General features: G+C 38.0%; 1 protein-coding gene across 2 annotated transcripts; it reads right to left on the reverse strand.

Annotated features, from left to right (window-relative positions):
- Positions 1 to 7848: 7848 nt before the first annotated feature.
- On the reverse strand, positions 7849 to 19850 carry LOC131678539 (endocuticle structural glycoprotein ABD-4-like). Of its 2 annotated transcripts, XM_058958751.1 has the most exons (3): positions 19691 to 19850; positions 19433 to 19627; positions 7849 to 8218 (listed from the first exon to the last, which is right to left on the reverse strand). In XM_058958751.1, the coding sequence occupies exons 1-3, from the start codon at positions 19700 to 19702 to the stop codon at positions 8024 to 8026; spliced, it is 402 nt and encodes a 133-aa protein (XP_058814734.1). In that variant the 5' UTR covers positions 19703 to 19850; the 3' UTR covers positions 7849 to 8023. The 2 variants fall into 2 exon arrangements, with proteins under 2 accessions (XP_058814734.1, XP_058814733.1); XM_058958750.1 differs by lacking the exon at positions 19691 to 19850 and having other exon boundaries at positions 19433 to 19686.
- Positions 19851 to 21908: the final 2058 nt, after the last annotated feature.

Below are 21908 nucleotides of genomic sequence, written 5' to 3' on the forward strand. Positions count from 1 at the left end.
GGAGCAAAGCGGTGATTTGTCACCACTGTCGCTAGGGAGGTTCCCCCTGGCTAATTGTTAAGGACCGCTGCCAGAGCAGCCAACGACCAAAGGAGAACGCGGCTATTGTAGCTCCGACCGGTCGGAAGAAACCGTCCGCCTTCTCGCCATCGTCAGCAACAGCGGATCTGAGAAACGACCAGCATTGGAGAGTGGTGGAAGAATAAACGGTAAAGATAAATTTATATTTGTTTGTTTACTTTTTGTTATTTGTTATGTACGATAATCCGAAATTCCGGTAGAAGCGCCTAGGTCGCACTGATAAGAAGGGTCCGCCGGGCAAACAAGAATCCGAGTAGTGGGAAACCCTTACTTACAGATAGATTAAAATTGTTGTGTTAGGGCGGAATAGTTGGTATTGGTTCTATTCCAGTCTAAGACTGATTGGGCAGAGCGAAAAACGCCAAATCCGGCCAAAAAGTATCGATTATTTGTAGGACCTCAAGAAGTCACTTTTGGACGCTCCCATGTAGATTTGTGCGTTGACAGACTCAGATGTATCGAAGAAATGAATATTTTGCCACATCCACAGATTGCTTACCAAACAAGGTTTTCTGGTTGATTGGCTAAGGTCCGGTGCCTTTTAAAGATTGTATACAGGGTGTACCAAATATTTCATTGCTGTTGTTAAAAATATATTGAAACTTGAATCGAAATATTGGTTTGATATTTAAATTGGTTCAATAATTATGCAGTTCCTCGTTTATTGCTGCTCTGATGCTTTTTAAACATTTTGATCAACTGGGATACAGTGTAATGTGCGATTCCGAGTTGCTACTGATCTATTGTGCGACTTTTCTTTGAAGAAAGTCTGTAGAAGGATTTTGTGCTCATCCTATTTTTTTCATACGTTTATTTGACACGGTATTTGTAAAAGCTTTTTACGCCAGTTTCTTTTTTTTACATAGCACGTTACAAAAATCCTTAAGACTAATTTTAACTATACTAGTAATTTGTCTAAAACTAACACTGAAATCACTTTATTGCTTGCTTTTTTCCTTACATTGTTGTATTTCATAATGATCTAGTATTTTCGGGTGTATTTATTTACTTTTTTTCTGTTATTGTCTAAACTTAAAAACTGAATATTCTAGAACACTTTAATTGGTGAATGATTAGCCTTGGATGAGAGTATGAGGAGATGAATTTAATTAAAATTTGACAGACGCTGTTTTTAGAAAATGATAGATAAGTTCCATGTATAGAGGATCGCGATGCGCCAGGATGTCTCTAACAGGAACATGGATTGGTCTTCCTCGGACTTGTAAAGAATCTACTAATTGTGATCTGGCTTCACGATATTCAGTGCAGGACCAAACAACATGCTCAATGTCGTGGTAACCCTCTCCACAAGCACAATGATTACCCTCAGCGAGCCCAATACAACGGAGATGCGCATCTAAAGTATAATAATTGGACATGAGCCTAGACATCACACGGATGAAGTCCCGACTTACATCCAATCCTTTGAACCATGCTTTCGTTGATACTTTAAGGATAATTGAGTGCAACCACCGTCCCAGGTCTCCATTGTCCCATGATGTTTACCAACTAGTAAGCGTCCTCTGTCGATAAGCGCTATAAAATTCATTGTAAGGGATGGGTCTTTCATATATTTCACCATCTAGTGCACCAATCTTGGCTAAATTATCAGCTTTCTCATTGCCCGCAATAGAGCAATGGGCGGGGTAAATTTATAGCATTTTCTTGTTAGGTTGCTCAGAGATTCTCGTATCTTCCCCAAAAAGAGTGGATCGTGATTATCAATCCTCTTTGAGCGCAGAGCTGCAATTGTGCTGAGACTATCAGTGAGGATAAAGTAATGGTTCGGGGGTAAAGCATTAATTATTTGCAAACTATAGTGAACTGCTGCTAGTTCCGTTATATAAACAGAGGCGGGTTCTGCAAGTTTGAGAGAAATTGAAAAATTATTGTTGAAAATACCGAAACCAGTGGCCTCACTGATTCGTGACCCATCAGTGTAAAACATTTTAAGGCAGTCTATGTGTTGATATTTACTTGTGAATATTTTAGGGATCTCCCGCGAGCGTAGATGATCCGGAATTCCACGAATCTCTGCTTGCATGGACGTGTCGAAGAATAAAGTGGATTCAGGAGTATCTAGTATATTGACGTATGTGGGAATATACCTAGCAGGCGTTATTTCTTGTGACATGTGATTGAAATACACTGTCATGAATCTGGTTTGGGGTTGAGAAGCTCGACAAGTCTTTCAAAATTTTCAATTACCAGTGGGTTCATAACCTCACATCGAATAAGTAAACGAGAGGAGAGATCCTAGAATCGGTCTTTTAAAGGAAGAACTCCCGCTAGTACTTCAAGACTCATCGTATGGGTCGACTGCATGCAACCTAAGGCAATTCGTAAACAGCGATACTGTATCCGTTCCAGTTTAATAATGTGAGTGTTCGCAGCTGAACGGAAACAGATGCACCCATATTCCAATACTGAAAGTATTTAATTTTTTCCAACAATTTCCTGATGCAGGATAGCAGTGCAATCGGTCGATACGAGTTATGGTCGGAGGCTGGTTTTCCCGGTTTTGGAATGACGATAACTCTCACTTGTCTCCAGTCACGCGGGACAATGTTCTGCTCAAGAAACTTGTTGAATAAATTTAACAAGCGTCTATTTGCTAGTTCAGGCAGATTCTTCACCAAGTTGAATTTAATTCTGTCTAGTCCCGGAGCATTATTGTTGCATGAGAGGAGTGCAATTGAAAATTCCATCTTTGTCACAGGCGAATCTATGAAAGTGCAATTGAAAATTCCATCATTGTCAAAGGCGAATCTATGAAATCGTTACTTATGGGAGCATCGCGAATGATTTTCTGCGCAGGAGCAGAATCTGGACAAATTTTCTTGACAAAATTAAATATCCAACGATTCGAAAAATCTTCGCTTTCGTTAGTCACGTTTCGATTCCTCATTCTTCTGGCTGTGTTCCAAAGAGTACTCATTGCTGTTTCTCTTGACAAGCCATCAACGAAGCGTCTCCAATAACTAGACTTTTTGGCACGACGTATACTGTCAAATTTGTTTTGCAAAATAAAATAAGTTTCAAAGTTCTTACGTATACCACCTTTCTGTTTCATAATTTCTTTGTAGGCAACTTGTTTAGCTTCATATGCACCAGAGCACTCTTTGTCCAAGGATTAGGGGGCCATCTATTTATTGTCATTCCAGGATTGCATTTCGTTTGGGATTGTTCTGCTGCTTCAATAATTAAACCCGCTAGGAATTCATATTCTTCGGTAGGGGGTAGCTCTTCCGTCGAAGCAAGAGAAGTGGAAATTAAGGGTTCGTATGTTTTCCAATCAATATTTCGTGTTAAGTCGTAAGGAACATTGATTGAGTTCGTAAGGCCTAATTCACTGTTAATTAAAACAACGGTTGGCAAATGATCGCTACCGTGAGGATCAGGTACAACCTTCCACGTGCAATCTAACCGAAGTGATGTCGAGCACAGATGTAGATCAAATACACTTGGACGTGCAGGAGGTCTGGGGATGCGTGTTGTTTCGCCAGTATTGAAAATGTCATATTAAATTCGTCACAAACATTGTATATCAAAGAGGATCGATTATCATTGTAGAGGGAACCCCACAATACTCCGTGCGAGTTGAAGTCTCCCAGTATCAGACGCGGAGCAGTCATGGATTCCACTACCTCAAAAATTTAACGTTGTCCAATTTGAACTTTGGGAGGTATATATATATATATATATATATATATATATATATATATATATATATATATATATATATATATATATATATATATATATATATATATATATATATATATATATATATATATATATATATATATATATATATATATATATATATATATATATATATATATATATATATATATATATATATATATATATATATATATATATAAGCTGGAAGGTATACCATTTAGTGGTTCAGAAATATTGAAATATTGAATGCTTTAAAAATCCAAACAACAATTTCAGAAAATTTCAATAATCCTACCCCCGGCTGAGGCTCAGAGGAAGTCGAAATTTTATTATTTCCAGTAAAGGTGTTCTGTTTGGATTGTACATTACCAAAACCGGGCGGAATTGACTTCGGTTTTGAATCGGAATTTTTCGGTTTTGGGCGTAGTTTATCTATTGGTGGAGAAATTTTAAGGCCTTTTCTTGGCAGTTTGGGAAAAGAAGACTGTTTTTTTCTGGAATTTCCGGGTAAAACAAATTATGTACCTTCGCACGCTCCGTCAGAGTCAGACTGTTCTAAGAAGATGGTTTAGGGGTAGCATTTTTTCAACATTTCTGCATAGGAACGCTTAGACCTCTCCTTCAAGGATCGTTTAATTTTATCCTCGCGCAATTTATAAATGGGGCATGCAAGGAGCTCATGCGAGTTTTCTCCGCACATTAAACATTTTTCTGAATTTTTATTGCATGTATCCTCTTGATGAGAACCCCCACATTTGCCACACCGTGCCTTATTGGAACAGTAAGTGGCTGTGTGGCCAAGCTGTTTACAATTAAGGCAATTCATTACACGAGGGATAAAAAGGCGAACAGGGAGACGAATCTTTTCGATAATGACATAGTTGGGCAGCGCAGACCCAGCGAAAGTCACTTGAAACGAGCCAGACAGTCGATAAACTTTTTTATCTCCTTCGTGTGATACTGAATGCAATTGCTTGCATTCAAGTATCTTTACGTCTTTAAGTATGGTGTCTTTGAAACAACCAACCCCATGCTTAATTAAGTCATCAACAGTCAAACTCGATTCTGTGATGACCCCATCAATTTCAATTTCCTTTGAAGGAATATACGCTCTATATTCACGCGTAAAAAGCTCGCAAGAAGCAATTGCATTGGCTTGTTTGAGACTACCGACAATGCGTATTTTATCTTTATTAACTTTGACGATCTCTTTTACATCCGAGAATCGCGAAGTCAAATCTTTCGAAATTTGAATGATATTTAGCGCCTTTGCTTTACGCCTAATAAATATAATCCATGGTCCCGTTGACGACTCTGGGTAAATTTTAATTCTAATCGGGTTTACATTTTCAGCAGAAGGCTTAGGAGGAGGGTCTGTTACTCGTTCTCCCATCTCGTCATCCATTATACCTAGCAAGAAAAACTATCACAAAAAGGAATGAAAAATATACCTGTTATCTGCTCTCTCTCTCTGAGGTGACGAAGACACCGGTAGAACACACCTCGTGTGCCACGTTGTAAACTCGGTGCCCGTTGTTTGACAATGTGACACTTGCTGTCCTTCTTCGTCGCGTTGCTCCTTCAGTAGAGAAATAGGCCTACCTGCAACACTCCAAAACTCTCTCCGGTTCCACCACTACGGTAGACAAATGCGGCTACCTGTGGCTTGCTGCGAAAACTCCACTGTCGCTGCGGCACTTTTCGGTGCCACTTGTTTTCCTTATTCGTCGTGCCGCTTCTGCGGTAGACCAATAGAGCAAATGGGTCTACCTATGACGCTTCCCCTCTCGTCGATTAGAATTGCCCGACGACACCAATACAATATATTTTTTCTGTGTGTACAGGCACGATCACTGTCGATTTCTGCCACCGCGGTAGGCAAATTCGTCTACCCGCGGTTTGCTGTCAAAACACCACTTGTCGAGGATGCCGTTGACCACGCCTCCGACGTATCAACTGTCGACTCACACTTAACAAACTGGTATCTCTCTCCCACAAAAACGCATACAGCGTCTCGCACTCCGTCGCTCTCTCGAGAACAAAATCTTCCATCTGGAGGCACAACCGTCTCAGCCGATTGCAAAAACTGTTATGACTGATATTCATCCTAATAGCGGGGCCCCCAAAATCCCGGGGCACCTGGCCCTAGCCTAGAGTGCCCATGCGTAAAGACGGTACTTACTCTCTTGGGATAATGATGCCATGCTTCTCAGGATTCTGCTTGGATACTTTCCATGATGCTGAACGAAGTTTTCTTAGTATTCCAATGGAATCTATTTCAGAATTTCGGTTGAATCCTTATCCGTAGTTCTGCGGTTTGTACTCTGAATTTTGATGCAGGATTTTAAAGAAAAGCTTAATAGAGATCTGGTGGAATACTTCTTAAGATAGAATTCTGCAAAGAGTATGATTTATTCAAAATACTGATAGAATCATGTTCTCATTTCCAATGAAATCCGATATAAAGGTCTGATGAATATCCTGCTCTGAGTTCCAGTTGACTTTGACACAATATTGCTTCGCTCCCATTATCCCCTTCAGAAATCGATTGCTGTTCAAAATTACAATGACATATTTAACACCTTCATACCCCTGTTGTTCATAAACAACCACGTTTCTAAACGACTATAACTTTTGGTTTACACATATGTTTATAACGACAAATAAGGCTAATAACTGAGACTAATATCTACCATTTGAGCAGTAACAGCCTATTATCAGCAGAACAGAACTAAATATTGAGCAGCTTCTAGCTCTTCATAAAATAACACAAAAAAAAGGTTCGACTCGATTATCCGGGCTGAAATTTTTTTGAAATCCTCGAATAATCGAGTCCGACCTGTACCGCTAATTATGTTACTTATGCCGGAACCAGGTGTAGTTAGAGGCGTCGTCTACATTTAAAAACCGATGAATGTAGTTCATAATACTCCGATGATGTATTCACGTCATTAAGATCCTCTTTTATTCAATGATTTGCGATTGTCCATTGATTGTTAGAACCAGCTATCTCGGTCGATGTGAACAATATTCAAGTTTTTCTTAAGGGGGTCTACTGCTCTTGAGTCCCAAAGTTGAGCTATTTTTTGAGGAATAAATTACAAGGTATCTAACTACTGAGTAGATTTTGAATCTTTATTTTTATTTTTAAAGTTACATGTTTTGACTTTTAAAATTCAATTTTGCAGACCAGAAAAAAATATTGACCTAGGAAAGTCAATAATTACAATGATGTTAAACTGCTGCCGAGTAAGATTTTTAATAAAAATATTGGCGAGATATCATTTTTTTTCTAATTATTCATTAAACATAACGCAAAATTGTATTTTGTCAATGTTTAGAGTTTCCAATATGTAAATAATCACGCAAAATAAAAAAATACAACTCGTTGCATAAATTTTACACTTTGTGAAACACAAAAAAATCTGTCTCGGGGAAAATTAGCCAGCGTACCTATGATTATGTAAACTATCAATTTTCTGATTAGAGATTAACTCTCCACAACTTTACTCAGGCGAGACCTATGCAGTTTTATCATCAATGTAATCAATGCCGTTTCAAGATCGCCAATGTGTTTTTTCTGGTCGCCAAATTAGAATTTAAAAATCGAAACATGTAACTTCAAAATAAAAAATTAAAATTCCAGATCTACTTAGTATTTAATTTGCAATTTGGTACCTCGCGAGTGGAGGACTCCCTTAAAACAAGAACCGTTCGTTCTCTTGTGTTGGTCATTTCAAATATCGCCGCTCTTTATCCGATAAAGTGCAAAAGCCAAAACTGAATACCAAGGGGTTCTGAGACATTGATGAACTGAACCACCTTGAAATTAACATTTATATTATTAGTGTGATGTTTGCGATTCCATTCATAGTTGTCGGCAGAACTGATCTAGAAATACACGAGGAATTTGGTTCGTGTTTTTTGTCGAGCGTGTTCGGATGAGTATTTTTTGTTTCTTCAACAAATATCGGCCATAGAAAATTAGAACCAACCAATGTTTTTTGGTTACATTGTTTTTTAATCCATCTGCATTGCTTGACTTAGCAAATAGAATTTCGGTAGTGTACACATCTGCGGTAAAGATTCGAAATTAATCCTAACAAATGTTTGGTTGATGTTCTCAAATTTGTTGTCTAAAGCATTTGACAAAAAGTGCATTAATTTATCTAGTCAAAGAAAAAATCGTGACTACGCGAGATGTCACGAAGCGAGCCCTTTCGAATGGCTTTCCAAATCATGAACCGAGCCCGCCTTAAAACCTTCGCGAGGCGCTATCACTGGGCGGTTGACTTGCGAGATACTCCAGCGCCCGTTGAATTGCCGGTGGGATGGGCGGAGGCGTGGGAATATGGTCACCGATCGGCTGAAATCCGTTCTCATCCGCGATGTACTGCACCTGAATCAGCTGCCCATCCGGGGCAGTGTACGAGTATTCACCTTGGGCTACCTGCAAGTGAAATAGAAAATAAATTCATTAAATTACATCGGTTTCACATGTACTAACTACAACTGCGATAATCACAAGCGAACACGAAACTCTTGACCTTTCAATGTACGTTAAAAAACTTGATCCTAGATCGGTCGGGACCACACTACCTGGCCACAAAACTAGCTTCGCAGCTTGGTTCTCGTGTAGTTGCCATTCAGCGGCGTGCACAGTTCATGGGTCAGTCGACGAGTGTGGACACAATCCATTAATTACAGTCACATTTTATCGCTCTTTTCATCGCACCTTATGGCTAAGAATCGTCTTCGAATCATCAGCCGTCCACCCAAACAACAACAACAACACGGTTCAAGCCGGTGGACAGAGGCTAAAGATTAAATAAATATCTCTCTTTCCCAATCGATCCGGTGTGATTGAGGATGTCTTGTACTTGTTTGTCGGCAAAGGCAATACAATATACCGGTTGGCCTTTTTGGCCCTCGGTCTGCAATATTCTTGGTCGCCATTCATTGAGACCAAGCACCAGCCGGTCCCCTGGGTGGCGATCCGCGACAAACTGAAAATCAATAACTCATCATTCCTCAGCCAACATCCTCGGCGGTGGGTTGTTTCGACGCGGTTGTGTAATCTGGCCGAGTACCTGGCCTCAACCATCTCTCAACTAGCATGCATTGTGTGCGAGGTAAAGGTTTGAAGCGATGTCACCTTTTCTTTCATCTAATTTACTCAAAGAAGTTCAGATGAAGCGTGCCCGGGTACGTGCAAGATCGAAGTAATCAGCTGAGTTTCTTATGCTACAGAGGTGCAGGGGTGAGATTAAAAAAACCCACGTTGGCTCACGCTCGACCGCCTTTGAACCGCATGAAAATGGGTGAAGGCGAAATTTGGGCCTATAAGTAAAAGTCATTTGTGGAACCTGATATGAGCTCAAAGTGTTGGCATATGACAAGAAAGGTATGCCGGTGCATCAAGAGATTTGTAATACAATAAAAAAAAACGTAATAGATTTTTTGACCTTTCTTTGCAGACCTCAATATTTGACGGGCTTCAGACAATTCTTTGTGAAAATGTTTAATCATGATTTCGAGTTTTTTATTTGTGACCACATCTTGTGTTTCGGCTGGATTTAGCGCCTATCTGACCAAGTCGGATCAGAAAAATTCACACCCGATAATCGAATCATCAAGATAATCAATTTTATTCATTGAAATTATTTTTTGTCAATAGTTTTTTTGTTGCCAAAATCTTGCGATGAGTTGGTTATGTGAGAACGGTAAAGTATATAACAATGAGGTCTTCTGCTATGCTTTAGGATGATCCAAGGTTTTCATTTTAGTGAATTAGTTACAGTGACCAATCCCCCTTGAAGTGAAATATTTGTAACATTTTTTTATTTTTATTTTGGTTAGAGGTTTTAACCTTAGGGTTATTTGCCTCTTTTCGGGTTAGAGAAATCTTTTTGGAAAAACTAAACCTACCAACTACGCTATGCCCGTCTCTTTGCAATATTTTTAAAGTGTTAAAAACAAGATAACATCTTCAGGATAAATGGAGAACTTGTTTTTATGAACATAAATTCAGTCATATTTTTTGTGTTTTGGATTTTCCTCGTCAGTAGCTAAAAGCTTTTTTGGATCTAGTGTCTAGCTAGCGGCCCAGTCAGCCCTGTCAGTTCCGGAATTACAAGGTGATGAGTAAGATTTTAACAAGTGCAATGAATGTATAAAGGTGGAATTTTATCCAAAACGTGACCACAACTGTCGATTTTGGAAGCCCCGGCGGCCAAATTCAGAATAACAGTCACATCGGTTTCTCGGGGATGGCTTGACCGATTCGATCAAACTTAGTGTCAAATGAAAGGTCTTATCCCCGTAAATGGCTATTGAATTTCATCCCAATTCGACTTCCAGTTCCGAAGTTACGGGTTGTGGCGTGTCACAAAGCAAATTTCGATTCAAACCGATACTCCGATGAATGCAAAAAAGTTAAAAAAAAAACGCTAAAATGTGTCTCAAACAATTTACATTTGCTTTTCTAGGTTACTGACGGCCAACAGAATTTTCGTTGACTGCATTGGAAAAATTGGACCTACCAAAATTAACAAACTGATATCGGAGTCTATCTTATTACCTCGCACAAAGCAGAAGCAAATAATCACTACGCTATAGCAGGCTATAAAGACCAGCGAAGCAAGCCAGCGTTTTGTTCTACATCAATGCACAAGCAATATTGTATCGTTTCCCCCGGCTGCGGAGTGAAATGAGTTTGCCAAACGAAACAAAAGTGCCCTTGCTACGGGATATCATGATTTCGATCGACTTTAATAAAATTCCACGGAAAAAAGTCCGTTCATAAATTCATGAATAAAAGGTCACGATTTCGTGAACTGAACGATTTACGAAAATCGTGACCAAGTTCCTGAAATTATGAATAAAAAACCTCGTATTCATGAAACTAATTGTGTTTTCAAAAAATTAGTTCACCCCGAATATATACATTGCGTTACACATTAGAATGTTTGGTTGGGTTACTGTTGTTGTTCCCTGGACATGTTTAGTTTTTACTGTGATTCTTGTTCATGCTTTGGAAATACACAGCCGACAGTCGAACGTTGTTCACGATTTCAAGAGCTTATTCGCGATTCTTGTGATTTCTAATCACGTTACCATGCTATTTCATTCATGAGTTTTCTATCGGTTTTTCTGTCAAACTAGCGGGATTAAAGCTTATGATTTCAGTATCTTAGTCGCGATTTTCGTAATTTCTATTCACGTTATCGTGATATTTTAGTCATGAGTAGAGTGATTCATGTTCATTATTTAAGGATCTTAGTCACAATTTTAGATATTTTTGTCACGAGTTGTGCGAGTTGTGTTCATGATTTCAAGATCTTAGTCACGATTTTCTTAATTTCTGTTCAAGTAATCGTGATATTTTATTTTTGAGCTTTCAAAGAGTATCAGCAGTTTTATAGTGTTATTCATAAATTCTCTTCGCCTTATCGTGATCTATTATTTTATGGTTACTATCGGTTTTTTACTCGGAATAACTAGACAATATGAATTTGACATAAAAATATGACTGATTCGCGATATCTTGTTCTATGAACTGTATCACGCACACCGATTGGGGTTCTCAGCGCAGTATTCGTTTTCTGTCCGGACATCACAATAAACCATGGGCCCAGTAATGATGTTCGAGGTCCTAATATTTTGTTTTATATTTACTGCTCATACCTATTAGCTGGGCATTTCATGAAAAAGTGCATGGAAATAAAATGATTCCAATGATTATGAAAGGGTTCACGTAAAAATTTCATTACCATTTTGCATGAAATTGATAATAATTTGGGATTTCTTCTAAATATCACCAACACGCAAAATAGATTGTAAATCATGTACTAAGAATCATGAGCCAATTCGCGAAAATATGAATATTTTATGAATTCGTGAACTTTGTCACGAAGATGAATGATAATTTGTGACGATTATACTGGGAATCATGAACCAGTTCACGAAGACATGAATAATATTTCATGATTTCGTGAACTATTTCGCGAGCACGGATATTGGATCGTGACTAATATGTTAGGAATCATGAAAAATTTCACGAATACATGAATAATATTTTATGATTTCGTGAACTATTTCACGAAAACGAATGGTAAGTTGTGACTAATATACTAGGTATAATGAAACAGTTCACAAATACATGAATAATTTTTTATGATTTCGTGAACTATTTCACAAACACGGATATTGGATCGTGGCTAGTATTTTAGAGATCATGAATTAGTTTACGGGGATTGAATAGATTCATGAATAAAATTCTGAATTTCGTGAAATAGTTCATAAGAAAATAACCATAATATTTTGATGTGAACTAATGTTTCTATATGTATGAAAAACCTGTTTTAATCCACCTAGTGGTGCAATTGTGCCTTTCTCATTTGTTCAAACTACGATTCCATTGCTGGTTATGTTCAATACAACGGTGAAAATGTATATTACATATGCAGGACGATTTGCACATACATACAATGGATCGACAGCCACGATCTTGAGATGCTATGTGTCGACACTGAAACATCGCCAGCGGCGGATCAAGGAAGAGGATCCGGGGAGTCCGGACCCTTTCGAAAATTTTCAACTTGTTAAGAAATTTTAAACTAGTTTCAATTTTAAAGTAGCCACCCCTCACTGGATACTCCTAGCTACGCCTAAAAAAGTAAACAAAATCGTCAGCCGGGATTAAGTTGGCAATTTTTAGAGTAAATGCGTAACCTTTCTATATGAGAAAGGCAAAAAGGTGCCAAAGTCCAAAAAGTCAATTTTAGCCAAAAAAATTTTTTTTCGGGATTTCATCAAATCTCAACGTTTCATGTATTTTAAAGTCATTTGGCATCAAAAATCCAAATCGATTTTGAAATTATCCCTTACTCCCCCCTTTGAGAATTTTTCATTTTAGTTTATATGGGAATTCGCTGTGTGGTCGCACCCTTCAACCCGTAACTCTTGAACCGGAAGTCCAATCAACAAAAAATTCAATAGCAGCCGATGGGAAGGTTGTACCTTTCATTTGTGCAAATCGGTCCAGCCATCTCTGAGAAACAGAGGTGACATTTTTTTCCACGTACACACATACACACATACGCACACACACACACGCGCACACACACAGACATTTTCCGATCTCGACGAACTGAGTCGAATGATATATGTCATTCGGCCCTCCGGGCCGGGATTACGTTGCCGATTTTTAGAGTGATTGCATAACCTATCTATATGAGAAAGGCAAAACGTGATTGTTCTAGAATTCACGGCCCTTTATTTACGTTTTTGGGAACAATTTTTTTCCGTGTCGTGTTAGACCCATAGTTCAGTGTATTCCTACCGATTAATTGTTTACATAAATCGCTCCAACTATTTTTACTGTTTGACGAGATTTGTGAAGTTTTTATCGTTGTTTATCGTGTTAATCGACCGAGAATTTTGTTTTTAACATTATTATTGTGCAGTGTGAAAGTGTCTCCTGTTTACTTTTGTGTTGCGAAAAAACCAGCGAAGAACGCAATTGAGTGAACTTCTGTGATTTAACCACCAAAACTTTCCACCGAACGCAGCGCCATCTATATTTCATTGTTCGCATTCTCAGATCGGCACGCATTACCCTAATAAACATCTTATCATTCAAGAGCCTAACGACCTGTTCAGGGTATCATCCAAACGATATGTGGAATCGTTGGACTATATGGGTTAAAGTTCGTGTATAGTATTTTTTATTAGGGTATGGCAAGTGCATGCGATCACTGCGCAAAACCCGTCAAATCGGATGACAACTTTATCGAATGCATGGGTTTTTGCAATTTATTTTGGATGTGCAATAATTGTGTCAAACTGATGAAGTTCGCTCGCTTTCGCGACACCTGAAAACTGATAACGTCTGTGCTGAACTAAAGGCCGAGTTATCCAAAAATAACCAGCAAATTTCGCACCTCGCTAGAAAAGTTTCAATAGCTATTCCAGTCCGGCCAAGCTCCGGTACCTCTCGACCACCTCAGAAACGTCGTCGCGAGGATGGTCCTGATCCGAACAATATTCTTGTTGGTGGTCGAAAGCTAGTCGATAATAGCAACATTGTTACGGTTCCACCTCCCGCGCCGTTGCTCTGGATGTATCTTTTCCGCTTTCATCCTAGCGTTAGCAAAGAGACTGTCGAAAAAATGTCTAAAGAAGGATTAAATTGTAACGAGGATATAAAGGTTATTCCGCTTGTTAAAAAGGTATAGACGTTAGTACTTTGAACTTCATATCATTCAGTTGGAGTTCACCCAAAGTACCGTGATGCAGTTCTTAACCCTGGCACATGACCGCAAGGGCATACTGTTCAGGGAATTTGAGGACAGCCGTACCCAGAACTTTTGGAGCCCGCCGACTGATTTTCCACCACCTCCAGAAGAAGCCTGTACTTCTCTAATGCAACCCGGCCCATCAATTGTCTTGCAGAGGACTCCGCAACGATTGACCATGCCACTTTACCAAGCTACACCGCCCTTGTGAAGGAGTATCGATGCCGACCGCATACTGAAATGCAACGCAGTTGGTACTATGGAAGCCCTCGATCTCCCCGCCACAGTCTAGCAATTGCGCAGCCAGCGATCATCAGTCGTCCCGGTCCTGTGTGTGGGATGGCTGAAAGGGTCTTCCAACCTGCCGCAAATGGCAAGTATGCATCTGTTCCGAACACTTCAAGCGATATTATATTCTTCGCTTCCAGTTTTTGCCTTTTGCTCCGACATCCTGTTATCAGATGCCAACCATTTCTCTCGCCGACGACGATAGTCGTATTTTGGGGCGCGACGCAGTTGATTCGGGATGCCTCGAATCCCTCACCACAGTCGACCAAGCGACCATGAGTCGTTCCGATACTGTTCGTGGGATTGACGAAATGATATTCCTACACGGCAAACATGGCTTCGCTCTCTGCTGTACCTGATTCGTCCTCCAACAACATCGAGGTTTACCACCAGAATGTTGGTGGCTTAAATTCATCAACGGACAGCTATTTGTTCGCGACCACGGGTTGCTGTTACAACGTTATCGCCTTGACCGAGACGTGGCTCGAAAACCGTACTATGTCTCGCCAGGTCTTTGGTTCAATATTCGATGTCTACCGCTGTGACCGCAATGCCCTCAACAGCCACAAGACATCAGGCGGTGGTGTGCTTATCGCCGTTCGCCATGGTATAAAAGCCCGAGTGATCTTCCAAACCAGATTCGATAACCAAAACCGATTTCAATTGAATGAGGATATTACATATTACGTATTGTAAAATGAACATTTCAAAGTCGAAATTTTGGACCCCTCCGAAATTTTTTTCTGGGTCCGCTCCTGTTAACCGCATAGACGATTCCGGCATTCCCGAGAAAAATGACCATCTTTCAAAAATAGCAAATTCACATAGAATTCTCGGAGATAGTTAAGCAGATTTTCATAAACAGTCTCAAATGAAAGGTATATTATCATTATATTTGAAAAATATGTAAGCCGAAAAACAAGATTTTTGTTGACAATACCAACAAAAATCTTAAATTATTTTATGAAATCAATAATCTTACATTTTGGATCTGCCGGATAATATCTTTCATTTAATACCTTGTTTTGGGCGATACTATCAACTGTTCTCGTTTAATCGGTGTACGAAGTTGGTCCAATTCGGACCTTTTGCCGTATATACCATCTGATACGCAATCGCGAAAAATAATTTGAGAGGAAAGTGTGTGCTTTCAGGAAAACATAGGTTTTCGCAAATCGGTTAACAGATTTCGACGTTATAGCTAATTACCCCTTGTAAGGCAGTGGCTACTGAGGAATTCCAGGAAGATTCGTACGAAAATAATTAAAATCCTGATCGACCATCTCCGATTCCTATGAAGCTTTGCACATTTCATCGGCATGGAAGACTAAACATTTTCCACAATCAGTAAGATTATTTTGACTCAAGAGCATTTTTTTAAAAGGGCGTAAACATTTCTACGTGCATTAATTTCAATTTTTTTTTGGTTCGATTACTGTATTTTATACAGCAAAACTATCTGAGGACGTGTTTGAGAGAATGAATGAATGACGAGTTTGAGAGAATGCGAAAAAATATACACTGAAAAAAGATTTGTGTAATTTTTCACAAAAACAAAAATTTGTGTTACAAATTTAAGTTGCAAAAAACCCATTTTTTATAATTTTTTATATTTTGTAAATAAAAACCTAAAGAGAAAAGAAACCTTTTGAATGTGATTGTAGGATGGAGAACTTATCGGTAAAAAAGTTTTTCTAACAATAACTTTATACATGTTTTTAAATTTCATGCTAATTGACAAAATGCGATAATTTTCGAGATATTTGGAATTTTGTTACAACAAAAACAGTTAATTCGTGTGATTATGCTCTGTTAAAAGTTATTCGCGTTACCCAATCATAAAATGTCAAAAATCTAATGTTTATCGTTTTAAAAACGTAAAAGAAACTTTTTCAGTGTAGTTGGATTATGGAGAAGCTTTCAATATTTTTTTTTCCTAATAACAACTTTTGACATATTTTTATAATTCTTACTATTTGCAATAATTTGGAATAATTAAATTCAAAATAGGATTTCTTTTCTATTGAAAAAAGCGATAAGAAATGGGTGGTATGAATTGGAACATGGTTGGGGTAATTCGGACCTTTCATGCACTTTTGCATACACAATATGGTAGAAGATCGGAAAAAGTCACCTTAGAAAAAAAATGTGCGCTGTTGATCAGGCTTTCAGGACAAAATATTAATTTGTGAATTGGTTGACACGTTCCTGTTCTATAGCTCATAAACCCTTACTAGGTCCAAATTGGTCCCCTATACAGGCCGGAACTCGAACATTTTCAAAGTAGGGCGTACAATAAAGCTCAAAAATCGAATTTTGTATTTTTGATGTCAAATACCATAAAAATGCATGAAACGTAGAGATTTGATGTTATCTCCAACGAAAAAATTAACATAGATCGATTTTTGGGACTTGACTGCCTACCGCACATAAAAAGCTTATGCAGTTGCTTCAAACCCAACTTGCTAGCAGAGGGCCGGAGAGCCGAGTCATATACCATTCGAGTCAGTACATCGAGATCGAAAAAAGTCTATATGTGTGTTAGTGTGTGTATCTGTGTATATCTATATGTGTGTATGTGCGGACATACTAATATAATTTGCACATCGGTTTCTTGAAGATGACTAAATCTATTTTTACGAACTTTGTCTCAAATGAAAGTTATGTTAATCCGATTTTCTGTTCCGGAGTTATGAAAAAATAAGCGGGAACACACAGAAGCTACTTAGGTAAAACAATTTTGCAAAGACTTAAAAGGTGAAAATGTCGTTAGAACATGTACCAAATTGCTTGAATTTGTAATTTTAAGTAACTTGTCTATCTAAAATTATTACTTCGCATTGGCCAACAGCTCCGGAAGTCCCGGATAAAGTAATCAAAATCCTGGATCAATTTCACATTCGTTTCTCAGAGACGACTACACCTGGGAAGGGACCTGCGGATAGATGTTTTCTTCTTCTTTTTTTCTGTTCGGTTTATCTTTCGTCTCGCATATTTTCAATGGACTGACTACATTTGACGTTCGATTTGTTGCTATTCGCATGCTTATACGATTCTATAAAATTTGGAATTAGATCTCCAGTTCCGTAGAGAGTGTGAGAACATACGATTATCCATATAAACCGGTGCAACTATGATGAATAAATAATAAAACGGAGGAAATAGTAAGAATTTAGCATAAAGTTCACATGGATTTCTCCAGTGGCGTAGCCAGAAATTGAGTTGATGAAAATCTTTGCTTTTTTCGAAAACGCTAAAATTTAATGTAGGTTGGATAAATTAGTGAAATTTCAGAAACAAAATTAGTCTAACAGATGCCTTTTATATTTTCTTTTATAATATGTCAATAAAGATAATGAATGCAAATACAAAGGTCATCTTTGAAGTATAATAAATGTTAAAAAACTTTTCAAACGGTCAAGATCACATAATTTCGAAACCATCAACTTTGAAGGTTTAACAACCACGAAGAAACTTTCCAACATAATAATGCACATATTTTCATATAAAGATTTTAGTGATGAAATCTCGTTGAAGTAATCATGGAGAAGTAACTCTTCAAAAATAGTAAGAGTTTTGGTGTCTTCAGCAAAGTTGTTGATAATGTCATTTTAAAAAACTTTGTTGAAAAGACTGAGGCTACATAAATGCAATATATCGAGATACAAAACGATATTTAAGAAATTTTCATAAAGCCAGTTATAGACTTTGGAGACTACCTTGAATAGAATGTGAATTTATTTGTTTATACACAGCAGAAGATTACAGTTAGATCAGAATAACTTGTTTTAAAAATTTTCTTTCACATATAGTCTAATATATTAATAAATCGATATTATAAACACACGGAGTATTTATGTCTCCTTCAAAATTAGTTATGGAATGTCTTCAACAAAGTTTTTTTTCAGTTCAATTATAGAGTTAATGTTAGGGTCTTCCGGCTCTTTTTTCATGTTAGAAAAGTTGCTAACCTTGTGCGCGGGAGTTGGGAAACGAATCTAGGTGAGATGCGTACAAGGCAATCGATTTAGCAACTGCGCTTTGCCTACCCCATTCAACAAAGTTGTTTGAAATAGCTTTTTCGAAAACTTTGCTGAAAACATTAGTTCTCAAACTAAATTTGTTTGAAGAATAAATACTTTACAATTATAATTACTTCTAGGAGGATTGACATCCAAAATTATTTTATTAGAAGATGTGCTGCTTTACGTTGTAATATGCGTTGTAATATGGATACAGAACATCCAAAGTTGACATCTCCGAAATAATGTGATCGTGACCGTAAACACTTTTTTCGAGCAGTAATTTTAATTTTCATCACTATTAACGCTCACAACTCCAGAGCGAGTCCTCGTATACAACATTTTACTACACCATTCAATTCAACACTCAAATATGCACCATTAATAGCCACTAACTTGAAATATTTTGATTTTTTTATCATTTTCAATCCTGCTTAGAGGCTATTGATATAATTGATTATACAACAAAAATCAAACCGATATTGACCAAACGGAAAATGTAATTTTTCATCATTCTGCTTCTACTTTCCAAAATATTATTGTCGTTGTCAATCACATTGAGGTTTTGTGTGAACTCTGCCAATTAGTTATGGATGTGTAACAAAAAAAATATTTTAGCAAAAATTGAATTGTATGCAATTTTGCTATGAGCAAGTTTCTGTTTATAAACATCAAACTTCGCTTCCCATTTGAAGGTTGTCCCTAATCCATATTTCGGAACATCCCTCCAAAAAGAGCTCATGACAATTTGACAACTATAGGATCACGGGCAAGATTTCAGTTACAAGATACAATTCCCACAGTTTGTCAAAAGTCCTCATGATACCTAAAACAATAGGTTCTTAATGTAGATCAGACAATATTCTTTAAAAATTATTATTCGACCATATTTAGTAAAATTAGTCAACATTAAGTTTTATTTTTCAATCCAATTATTTTGGTTTGGAGGGGGTTTTAACAAAAAAATAACTGATGTTAATTTGAAAACGCCTCTTAAAATTGTCGATCAGTGCCTGAGACGACCAAGGAAATTAGAATCAAATGTGTCAAACAAACCTGCGCTGCTTGCTCGGATCCAGCATTTTTAAGAAATCCTTGCTCTTCCGCAGTAATCCCATTGCCTGTTTCATAACTCCACCGATACGTTCCATCAGGATTAATCTCCTGATCCTGACGAAGGATTGGAATCGGCTCCCCAATCGGGCCTTGTGGAGCACCAAGCGTAGACACTAGTAATACACTGATGAAGATCTGAGGAAATAAATCCCACATTTTCACACGGCACACCACCATAATTTGCGAAGCGAAACTTACAAATGATTTCATCTTCGTTAATTTTATCCTATTCCTAGAAAAAAAACACTTAAATCAATTATCACTTCCTTTGCTGGCGAATCTCCAGCGTGAATCGATACACGCTAAACCTATTAAACTACTGGAAGCGTCAGCACGTGTCGGTTATATTTATATGCAGCTTGCGTGTACTGTACACACCGAACCGGTGGTCTAGGTTAGTATGAGGATTCACCACACCGAATGGTCCGGCTTAGTACCAGACAACCCCTCCCCAAAACACTAAGCGTACAAAAATATATGTTTACTACACTTACTCGACTTTCTTGTTGAGACCGCCACACCATGCGAGAGAGCTAACCCGATAGGCGCGCGCGACTACAGCATCGTCCCATTCAAGTGGCACCAGGCTTCTCCATCTTACAACGTCTGCCTGGGGTGCATGTATTGAGAGCTAGCTGTGTATTTCAGCCAAACGGTAGGTAAAGTCCATCGGTAATTGCCTTTTCCTGCCGAGATTTTGGTCAGACGACGAACGCCAACCCGAACCCAGCCTTACAGCAGCGTGGTTGAAAGATGACATTTCGTCGATGCAGCCGGCGGCATGTTTAGAGTACAACACAAAAATAAATGACGACGGTGTAGCTAGTTTGGGTAATACCCGTTCTGTTGGCGATCGAGCATGTTTCAACGGTTCTGAGAATCGAATTTGAATTCGTGTCTTTTGTAAATCATATTTTATGACGGAAAAATTAACCTAGGCTCACATTATTTGAAACAGACGTAATGTGTTAGAGAAGGTCAAGGAAAGATGACAGACTTTTTGATTCTCAGGTTTTAGCCTACAAACGCTGTCATTTGATGATTTCTCATTTCAAATTATTTATTTCAGTTTATGATGAATCAAATAACGTCAAAATAAACCGTAAATCTATTCCAAAACCCTGCAGGGATAAAAACACAATTGCACCACTAGGTGGATTAAAACAGGGCCCTGTTTTAATCCACCTAGTGGTGCAATTGTATTTTTCTCAACCATGGGGCTACTAGGACTGTATGGTTAGTTATGGTAGCATACATTCTGCAATATAATATAATATAATATAATATTTCTTACAATATTATTGCATTTGAAAGCAAAGCCATGGTACGAGGGAGAGATCGGAGTTATCACTGTCGTAAGACGCAACCACTTTATTCTCCCGTTAAGTTTCTTTTGTTTTTTTATTTCCACCATCATTCCCCGGATTTTCAAGTAATGTATTATTTATTGAGGCTTTATGTCATTCGTCCTGGATTTTCAAGTTTTGTTCATTGATATTGTACTGTGAACTCAATTGAACTCGTACGATCCTCAAGTGTGTAAATTCCTATCATCTATATTTCAACAATTTCATTCTTAATGTCAAAACCAAATCCCACGCCATACGACACCACATTTGGTATACATTCCAATGAAATACCATTACTTGTGTTAAACTTCTTTATTTTGCTTTCGATATGGCAACCGAAATTCGCATATTTAAAATATCACATGTTTGATAAATACGATTTCGGTCATGTTATTTTTTACTTCGGTTAAACGCACGTAGCATATTACATACACAAAGTCTCCGCCCATAGAATAAGTCAATTATGTAAATAGATTTAAGACAATGTAAATATGTGTAAACCTGTTATGTAATAAGCTTAGCTCATTAGTAAAATTTGAATAACGCAACATTCTGGTTTCGACCATCAACTCGTATCGTCAGACAAACTTTTTACTGATAAATTCTCCTTTATGCAATCACATTCAAAATGTTTCGTTTTCCTTTAGGTTTTTTTTTGTATTATGTATGCATTCGTTTCAGTTAACTGTAATATGTTCAGTGTATGTAAAAACGTCAGTTGAAATAAAGATGTCTTTTGATTATATGCGCCCGCCGCGTTTGCGCTCGGTAGTTAAACGGTGTTTCTTAATTTTTATCAAACAGTCCTTACGATATTGGGGCCGTTCAGGTGCCGCATTGGATGCTAGTACGGAAATGCCCATAGCAACACAATAAGTGGTGTCAGAAGTGGGATTATTCCCGAAAACCTCCAGCGGTCCGAAAGTGAGGTTAGAACCCTCCGAAAACCACGTTTCTTCTGAGCACCCAAAATGGCTCAAGCAACTCCAGAACTTATGGAGACCCTGTCTGAAATGATCGCTCAGGCTCTGAAAGCATCAATTGGAAGTGTCGTCCAACAAGCACCC

Source organism: Topomyia yanbarensis, chromosome 2 (genome assembly GCF_030247195.1).
Source record: "Topomyia yanbarensis strain Yona2022 chromosome 2, ASM3024719v1, whole genome shotgun sequence".
NCBI lineage: Eukaryota > Metazoa > Arthropoda > Insecta > Diptera > Culicidae > Topomyia > Topomyia yanbarensis.